At 39.2% G+C, this 10,316-nt stretch overlaps 1 protein-coding gene across 3 annotated transcripts in view; it reads right to left on the bottom strand.

The window, feature by feature from the left end:
* Nucleotides 1-8,598, bottom strand: part of LOC111866281 (ADP-ribosylation factor-related protein 1) — a 15,352-nt gene extending 6,754 nt beyond the window's left edge. The window contains exons 1-3 of one of the 3 annotated variants that reach the window (XM_023855081.2): nt 7,751-8,598; nt 4,838-5,008; nt 438-519 (exon numbers count right to left, since the gene is read on the bottom strand). In XM_023855081.2, coding sequence (XP_023710849.1) covers nt 438-519; nt 4,838-5,008; nt 7,751-7,876 — 379 coding nt within the window. In that variant the 5' untranslated portion in view covers nt 7,877-8,598. Of the gene's footprint in view, nt 1-437; nt 520-4,837; nt 5,009-5,381; nt 5,570-7,750 lie in introns of those variants that run through there. The other 2 variants (XM_023855083.2, XM_023855082.2) reach the window with 2 other exon arrangements.
* Between the last annotated feature and the right edge of the window lie 1,718 nt (nt 8,599-10,316).

Genomic DNA, 10,316 nt, shown 5'->3' with positions numbered 1-10,316 from the left:
TTTTGTCAGTGTTTTCAAACCACCTTCTCCCAGTAACTTAAGCACATCTCCAGGTACATCATCATCTCCTGTAGCCTTTCCATTCCTCATGTCCTTGATAGCTTTTTCCACCTCACTTTGTAAAATATATGGTCGTTTCTCGTCTGTATCTACTTCTTCTTCTGGTTCCACTTCCAAGGTTTCTGGCCGATTAGTTTATTTATCTGACTGTTCTATGTCAGAAAAGTACTCAACAGATTTAAATGTGATTCCTATTTGCTGGTCCTCCCACAATTCCTATCTACTTGCACTGTGCAGATACTGTTTTGGACTTCTCCCACTCTCTCAAACATTGCAACATAATTTTGACAAACTGTAATCACATAACAAAAACAACAATAATAATAAAGTGGAAAGGCCCATGAAAAAATACACAAAAATTTAAAAAATGTGCATACCAAAGGCTTCCTTTGAGTCTGGTATACGATCCCTGTCTGATGAATCCACAATATAGATCAAAGCATGAGACTCTGCATAATACTGTAACAAAATAAACATCAAATTTGATGGAAATTTTTACTGAAGATACATTATTTACATTAGAATAAAAACAAGAATAGTGTCAAGTGTATCCAAAGTTTAATTAATAAATAATTATAAAACTAAGCCTGTTTCGGCCTCAATCAGCCATCTTCAGGGAGGGGGGAGGGGGGGGTCCCATGCTAAAAGAAAACTTTATATAATATTACATGAACTAAAATTGTTTCCTACATTATCAATTTAAAATAGGTGTGATCACAAATATCACTAACATTTTAAAGTTATATAATGCAGATGCCAATAGGGTGCAGAGGTAAGGCTTTCGTATCTTATCTGGTGTAATGCAGGGGGTTGTGTTCACATTAAATAGGACCACATATATCTCTTACACTGTCAAATTTGTATTTTTTTTATTAATTTCTGTCTTATATTAAATGATATTCACCAATAGAGAATAAATGAAGAAAATGTTTACACATCTAATTAATTACTTACTTACTTACTCATGGAGCTGAAACCTTCTGGGGGAACCGCCAATTCTGCAGCTAGTCAAGAATTTCCCAGCATTTTATGGAACCTGAAGGTTCATTACTGTGTTCACAAGAGCCCTCAGCTGGTCCGTATCCTGAGCCAGATCAATCCAATCCATACCATCCCTCTAAGATCCATTTTAATATTGTCCACCCACCTATGCCTTGGTCCTCCCAGTGGTCTCTTTCCTTCTGGTTTTCCCACCATTATCCTATACGCATTCATCTCCCGCATTTGTGCTATTTACATATCTACACAAACACAAAATATAAAAACAGGAACAAAAATTTTAAGAAAAACGTAAGTCTCTTTGAAACAGTACTGACTCTCATGAAATTCTGCCCCTGGCAACATGCATGTGCTACTAGAGCCATGCAACCACATGAGCATATACATCATTGATATTTAGTCAGCTCAAGACATAATCAAATATGTAAGATTCTGACAAAATCTAGTATAGTTAAACTGATAACTTGGTATATAAAACATCCAATTCATTAAAAATTGCTAATATTATGTTATACGTGTATTTACAGATGTTATAAGAGGCTTATATGGTCCTATATCACATTACATGGGTATAAAATGTTTAAATAATAAATGTACAGTTATATAAAGCTTCCTTTTAACATTGTGAAGACAGCTGTTTGAGGATGAAATATGCTGGGCTTCATGTTATATACTGCAGCACATAGACCTGTTACTAGGTAGTGATTGCAAACAAACAGGTTTCCACGGCAACAAATCAACATGAAACAACAGAGGAACTGCTGAAAGTAGTGTTCTCTGTGGTCCACGCTGCGGGCGTTGCTACACAGCAGCACGGTAAACACATCTGCAGCAACAGAATAACTGTGTTTGCTACATGTTCTGTGCCAAGGGGTTATAAGCAGGACAAAGTTTAGAGCTTAGTCAGTTGAAAGTCAGTCTGTGAAGAGAAGACTATGTGGTTGGCATGAAATAGGCTGTCAGCATGGGGCTTAGTCAACTGAAGCATTGAGAGAATTGTGAGGAAGTCTGTGATGAGACGACTTAGTCGGTGCAGTTAGTTAAAAAAACTCTGTGGTTTTAGTCCACAAGCAAACTATACCGACCAAGCGACCACTGTTTGTTGGCGAAGTTAGTGCCAACTTTCTTTCCATGGCTTTGACACAGGTGAAGTGAGATCTATAGTTAGTTTGGAAAAATACACGTACTTAATATTTCTGTATTATTTTTACATTATATTTCTAGGAAGGAGGCAAAATCTATGTTAGTTAGTTAGTGCAGTTAGTAGTTGTGGGACCATGCCATAGCTCAAGTGGTTAGTCGCTGGCTTCCCACCACGGCGGCCCGGGTTCAATCCCGGGTCTGGTCAAGTAGGATTTGTGGTGGACAAAGTGGCGCTGGGGCAGGTTTTCTCCAAGTTTCCTCTGCCAATCTTCATTCCACCAACTGCTCCACAATCACCCTCACATATCATCTGGGGCTGGTACAGTAGGCCAGAAGTAGCTGCAGTAAAAGGGACTCAGTCCCACCCCACCACCAATAAAAAAAATAGTAGTTGTGGGATATGTGCCAGACAGTATAAACATAAGAGAGTAGTGTTAAAATATGTTAGCAGAAATCGACTAGTGAAGACTGAGAAGACATTATGTGTGCCGTAGTTACAGTGATCTTTAGAATATGTAATTCTATGAGACTGTTATAGTTACTTATAGTTACAATCAATCAATAAATCCAATCTCCATTCCAAAACCCTGCCAAGAGTCACTCTAAATCGTGACAATATAAATAAAAAACTGAACACACTTGATGGTATTCACATACGTCTTCTAACAAAATCACAAGTTAATAATCCAAACAACAAACTAACTACTCATGTCCATTTAATTACAATGTTAAAGAATGCATGGATGCTCAAACACCAATAACTTTAGTTTAGGCATGCTATGCTACTGAGAGATTTATTCACTCATGTACTCTCACTTCAATACCTTTATTATTACAGTACAAGCTTGGTAATCTGGTTGTGCACTAGTCCGACACATCCAGTAATCCAGCATTAGGCACCAAACAGACGTACGCGACCTTGTGCAGGTTTCTACAGGCAGCAGAAACTGACTTCTGTTCAGTCGAGCTTGACAAACTGATTTATTTAGACCCTCGCTAGTACAAAGTATTTCAGTTCTTCAGTGCTATACATTCCTGTACAGTACTTTTCATACAGCGGTGGATATAATGTGTGGTGAATATATCCGGTTCTGACAAACATAAACATAAAACTTTAAGTGGTAAAGCAGAAATATTTAAGAAACTTTGACAGGTGAAAAACTTGTTAATTTGGCTAAAGAGTATGGTGTTGGACATGCTAAAATATACAATATCAGGAAAAATAGGAAAAAGATTAATGTCTTTTCCAGTAATGTGTCGTTTTCGGTAGTCCGGTGGTACCTTGCTCCCATATATGTTGGATTACCAAGATTGTACTGTATAAGCAAACTATACAATATGTACAATAGCAAAACTGTAATTTATAAATTGTAATCTTCCAGTTTCATAAACTCACCACAACTGAAAGATTTAGCCACCTGTAACTGTCCAGAATATCACAAAGAGCCAAGCTGTAGGAAAAGGAAGAAAAGTGGAAAAGGGGGGAAATTAAATCCAGTGCTTCCCAAGATATATTTATGACAAAACAAAACTCCCCTCACAGTTAGTTTAGGCCTTCATACCTTTTCCTAGATGCCCATTCAAGTTCATGACCTCCTTTCCAAATCTTATATTACAATTACAAGCATGTAAGTTAACACTGTGACTACATGATGAATACCTTTCTCTCTATGAAGTATAATATGACAAATTTATAAGCATAATTCATATTGTGCAGTTTGAAACCTATTTAACTGCCTGAAAAATAACGACACTCTAAATTAAGATATATACTTACTTACTTACTCTTGGAGCTGAGCCCTTCTGGAGGAGCCGCCAATTTTGCAGCTACTCAAGAACTTCCCAGCATTTTATGGAACCCGAAGGTTCATTACCGTGTTCACAAGAGCCCTCCACTGGTCCCTATCCTGAGCCAGATCTATCCAATCCATACCATCCCAACCTATCTCTCTAAGATCCATTCTAATATTGTCCACCCACCTATGCCTTGGTCTTCCCTGTGGTCTCTTTCCTTCTGGCTTTCCAACCAATATCCCATACGCATTCGTCTCCCCCATTTGTGCTACATGACCTGCCCACCTTATCCTCCTCCACTTGATCATTCTAATTATACTTGGAGAAGAGTATAAGTTATGAAGCTCTTCATTATGCAGTTTTCTCCAACCTCCTCTCACTTCATCCCTCTTTGGTCCAAATATTCTCCTCAACACCCTCAGTCTATGTTCCTCCCTTAATGTCAGAGACCAAGTTTCAAACCCATACAGAACTACAGGCAAAATTATAGTTTTGTATATTCTAATTTTTATGTTTTTTGACAACAGACAAGAAGACAGAAGGTTAGGTGGGTCCGCCACCACGGCATGTCGCGTCCTCAGGTTGCGGATGGAGGAGACGCCCTCCAGTTTTGGAGGGAAGCTGCGAATATATTGAATAAGCAGTCGCAGACAGCCGACAAGGGGTGGCCCTCCAGCTTGGGGGTTGGGTGTGGGGCTAACAACTCCTCACCGTCAAAAATCATTATGTTACGAAAATGAACACAAAGCCTCAGACCTGGACGGATTCTTTGGATAAACGACCTAAGCTAATGAAATTAAGATATAAGCAGTCAAAAACAAAAAAAAAAACAAAATCTTACTTTATCCCATAAAGATTGCAATTCCTCTTGCCCACCCAGATCCCAAAAGTTGAGACGGATTCCAGCAATATCAATCTTGCCTATGTTCAATCCCACTGTAGTCGTAATTTTGCTTGGGTTCATTCCCTTGTAGTTTTTTGTAAACTTGGTCTTCGCTGCCTCCAGATATGTCTGAAAAATAAGTATACAATGACAAAATTTTTATACGTTGCGTTCTTACATACATACAGAGAATATGCTGAACTTCTCGGATGCAACGCTGCGTGGTCTGGTAAATATCAACGTTTTGGAGGAACAGCCTCAATCTTCACTCTTCTAACGTGAAGATGGAAGAAACTGGTTCCTCCTAAACAAACTTCTGGGATGCAACGAAGGTACCAACATTTCAGAGGCACATGCAGTCTCCATCTACATTCTTCGGTCGTGAAGATGGCAACAACTGGGTTCTCCGAAATGCTGAATAATAATCTTTATCTTCGCCGCAGTCACAACCTCAAATATTACATAGTTGAATTATGGTTAAGTGCACACAAGAACTACTCACTGTTTTCCCAGCATTGTCCAAACCTAATATTAAAACACAGAATTCGTCCTTCTGAACAAAATATTTGTACAAGCCATTGAGGAGGGTGTACATACTATCCCAATCCAAACAACCTTCTTGAATTCATTAACTTTAGCAACTACACAGCCATCTTGTGCGTCGTTGTGAACCATGGATCATTATCACGGATCACGTGCTAATTGTCGGCAGAATAGCGACGGGCACCAAAGTGCATTAGCGACATCTACCCGCAGAGTTGCTAGAGTTACGCACGCAAGTAATTATAATTATGCACGATAATGCCGCATAGTCGCTAATTTGAGCCATACAACGCACAATGCAGCTCCTAGTTCTACTACTATTGGTATCCAGCAACTTTCGTAAACGACTGTTTGGTTACTGCAACATTTCATATACTTCTCAGTATCAAAACTTATCTCAGCCTTGTAAGATTTGGGGCTTTCACGGCGGTGACTATGAAGAAAGCAGTCTTCTGGGATTTGGCACCGTGTATATGTGGTGTTAACCGACGTTTCGGAGGAACGTATCGCCTCCATCTTCAGGGTAGAAGAAAAAATATAAGAAACTGCAAGCGAAGAGACCGTGAGAACCGATAAAAGCAGTATGCCAAATCCCAGAAGACTGCTTTCTTCTTATCTCAGCCTTCATTTCACAATTTTCTGCAACGTCATATTTGAAGCAGTAGTCTGTCCCAGTCTATCCTATCTGAAAACACCAATGACAGACTGTTTTCCTGTATCAAGCGTAGTTGTACATTTCTCTACAAGCAGTCTTCTGGGATTTGGCACCGTGTATATGTGGTGTTAACCGACGTTTCGGAGGAACGTATCGCCTCCATCTTCAGGGTAGAAGAAAAAATATAAGAAATCTGCAAGCGAAGAGACCGTGAGAACCGGTAAAAGCAGTCTGCCAAATCCCAGAAGACTGCTTTCTTCTTATCTCAGCCTTCATTCCACAATTTTCTGCAACGTCATATTTGAAGCAGTAGTCTGTCCCAGTCTATCCTATCTGAAAACACCAATAACAGACTGTTTTCCTGTATCAAGCGTAGTCGTACATTTCTCTACAAGGACACCTTTAATGGGCCTAAACAGAAGAAAAATGCGCAGAGATAGGTGGCTTTTATTGACAGAGCCATACACATACCACTAATGGCTCAAATATGTAGTATAAGTAGGGTTGTGCATGACACATAGTACACCTGATTTATCCACTTTAATATAAACCATAATCCACGGCTTGAGGTGGGGCGGGTTGGCATCCCGGTTCTTTTCTAAATGGCTTAAAAGCATCCCGTTACTTCTTTGGCAGTAAATGAATTAAACCATCCCAGTTCTATTTTCATTCCACCTCAAGCACTGCCATAATCTATGATGTACATATTTTCATGGTATGGTACGTCATTACTTTTAGTATTACAAGCAGATGGGAAATCTTTGGACATGCGTTTCCTTACATCCGATCTCTCCCACCTGATTAGAATCAACTCTGAACATTTAGCCTCAAGCGTCCTGAAATAAGGTTTGGAATTGCATCTTGGTAAATAGCAAACAAACATGACATGACAATCTCTTCATTATAATGTACATTTATATACACAAAACTAAAAATACACAATTTTGAAATATTCCATTATATATAATTATTTTGAAAATACTCCAAATCTGCCTCATGTCTCACATATCATATCTCAATCAGTTACCTTCCTCATCAGCAATTTCTCTGCCTACTCTTATGCATGTCTCTGCTAGCCAACTCACTTCAAATGCACTTATGACCAATCCGGGCTTCTATAATGTTGGTCAACTTGTGTTACTTTGAGAAGCTGTATTCCAAGTGCCTCAGATGACCCAACTTCTGGTGACCTCTGGCTTGGAGACAGGCTCCAGCCGCAACAGCTAAAAATTCTTTAACATTAAAACCCCTGTGGCTAATTTCACCATGGTTTCAATGCTTTGTCCAACAAGACCAGAAATAATCTCACATCACACTCTAAGCCTAGTCACAATACCATAAAGAGGCTTCTGCTACCCTCATTATTTGCCGCAATCTGGTATCTACTGCCCTTCCCAATCTTTATTACAGTAAGCTCTCTGTAGCTTCCTGGATTTACAACTACGAAACATAAAATTACATTTGGGGGGGGGGGGGGAATTGAACCAAAAAACAGAAAAATAAAATCTGTTTTCTGCAGATATGGAATGAAAACGTGGATGAGTGGCACACAGGCATGCACAACTCACATCAAGACATGGGCATAAGACACTTAAATTCCCTAAAATGGTACTTGTAGCTACTAAATAATACAAATGTAAGACATATTTTATTGTTCTATGGTCACTTTTTACCTTCGCAAACTCAACAGTGTTACTTCTGAAGTAAACGGTGTGAGAATATAAGCACTTCAAACTTTTCACATGTTTATATAGTGCCTTAATTAGTGTATCCACTGGCTTGAAAAACAACTGAAACATAACTTACAGAGGTCAACAAGATTAACATTTTAAGTTATACAACACGCCATTTTTTGAGAAAACAGTTTCACTAGTCACATCCAGTACCAACAATAAGGAAAACCTGATTTATGTCATGCAGTGAGAGTAGAAATTAAAAAACTAAATTTCTAAAAGTTACTTTTCATTGAAATTTGAAAACACTGCTCACTGTAAAGGTTTTCCAGTAGTATAGGCTGACCAGCATTTTCTACAACTTATATGTACAGTTGTATGTCCTTGAATTTAAAGAGTGATAGGCAACATGCCAAAAATCATGACTCAATCACTTTTACAGCTACAAACATCCTCATGGATGATGGTATTTCAACAAATTCAAAACATACATAATCCTAATCACATGATGATCAGATGCTGACCCTCATATTTATTGAAAGTCACTTATATAGAATTCTTTGATACTAGAATGTTGAATTACTAACACAGTGATCTTTCAATTATCTATGGTAACAGAGGGAAGAAGTGGCATGGACTATTAAAAACATTGGATAATCCAAAACCTAGACATATCCACTATCCACACTGCATTCAACCCTGAAAAATCACATTTTTCTAGCTTTTCTCCCAATGTCCTGGAACTTCATTACACTTATATAAATTACACATCAGTTTTAAACATAAATATTGTGACATGTTGCGAAATCCGAGCCCCCCCCACACCAGCAGTGACGCGGCGGGTGAGTCAGCGCTCCCCTCCCACCCCTCAGCGGTAACCCCGCAATGCGCAACGCGCGGTGACGTCACAAGCGGAGCCGAAGAGAGCCGAGCGGAGCCGAAGATAGCCGAGCCCCGTAACCTGGCAACTACGCAATGCTAATCAACAGCGGTGACGTCACGCTAGCAACAGCGTCCTATGCTATACGCCACGTCACACTAGCAACAAGGGTGCCTATTACGTGGCCGTATTGTCCGATCGAGGCTACATAGGGAGCAGCGAAGGCTATTCACAGTTCAGTTGAAACATAGCAGCCTGCGAGTGTGCGATAACTAAGAAGTCAGCGAGCGGAAGACTTATTGTGTGCTTTCCAGACATAGTGATTGCTGTAGTACAGTTATACTCGGAGTGTGTATTTCAGGGAGACTTGTATAGCTCCCGCGTTATCAGTACGTGAAGACAAGTGAAGATTGTGTTAAGAGATTGTGTGGTAGGGTTTGTAAAGTGTGGAAACCCGTAACGTTGTGATAATTAAGTGTAGCCGATAGTTGTAGATTGTTCAATAAACCAGTTAACGATCTCTACGGCGTATTCAGTAACGTGAACACGTTACAATATATATAAACAAGAATAAAGAAAAGTTGATGTGTTGACTAAATTCAAGAAGAAACAAAAGAGAAAAATTGAACCGAAGTAAATATGAAAGGATAAGGAACAATATACCACTAAAATCTGAAAACAAAAGCAACATTTACATTGTCACTGTTTAACTAAGTATATTATTAAAACCAATAAAGTCTGAATAAATTTAAAACTGTAGTGAACTGTTTAACTGTAGAGTCCGCAGGATGTGCTACTTGTCATTAAATGCATGATTCACACCAAAGTAACTAATGACATACAACAAGCAACTAGCAACTACCTACAAACTGCATATCATTTTTAGGAACTGAATCCATTTTCATGATGCCCATTCACACTGGAAAAACATCATCATCATCATCACAATTGGAAATACCTTGAAGCGATATATGATGTAGATCACAAACAGCTTATTTTCTCTACTGTCCAGTAATCTTAGTTGTAACTGCTTATGTAAACAGCGTTCCGTCCACATCAACCAGTAAGTCATTTTGCACAACCACATGTAATGAGGTGAACACTGCAATAGATAATAATGTCCTGTGTGTGTGTGTGTGACTCTTGATGGGGTTTTGGACTGGATATTGGGTTTATTGACCATGTAAATCCACAACTGGTAATTACACTTAATTACAGCGCCATCACTAATTTCCACATTTTACATTTCACTAGAGCACACACTAAGTCTTCACTAGCCTGCAGTGTCTTGACTAGCAGCTTCCTGGTAACAGCTTCTAACAGTGGCTACCCCTCTGCTCCAAGGCTCAAGTCCTCTCTGAATGGCAGCTCCCTTCCAACTAAGCATTTTTGATTCAATTTAGTCTTCTCTTCACAGACTAACTGACCAAGCCTTAACCTTGTTCCTTGCTTATAACATCTAAGCATGGACCACACAGAAAACAGTTCCTCTGCCACATACATATCCCTTGCTGCACAAACTTGTTTACCGAACCATTCCCTAGCAGCAGTCTACACTTGCTTATTAAAAATCTGCTGCATAGCAACGACCATTGTTCCGCTGTTTGTTTTGCAGTCATTGCCTAGAAACATTGTTTCAGAGCTGTTCACTAGCAATGGCTGTTTCTCTGGGTCCACAGTTCTTGC

This window comes from Cryptotermes secundus, unplaced genomic scaffold (genome assembly GCF_002891405.2).
Source record: "Cryptotermes secundus unplaced genomic scaffold, Csec_1.0 scaffold1025, whole genome shotgun sequence".
NCBI lineage: Eukaryota > Metazoa > Arthropoda > Insecta > Blattodea > Kalotermitidae > Cryptotermes > Cryptotermes secundus.
The sequence above is the reverse complement of the archived record's forward strand: the minus strand, read 5'-3'. Positions and strand labels throughout refer to the sequence as shown.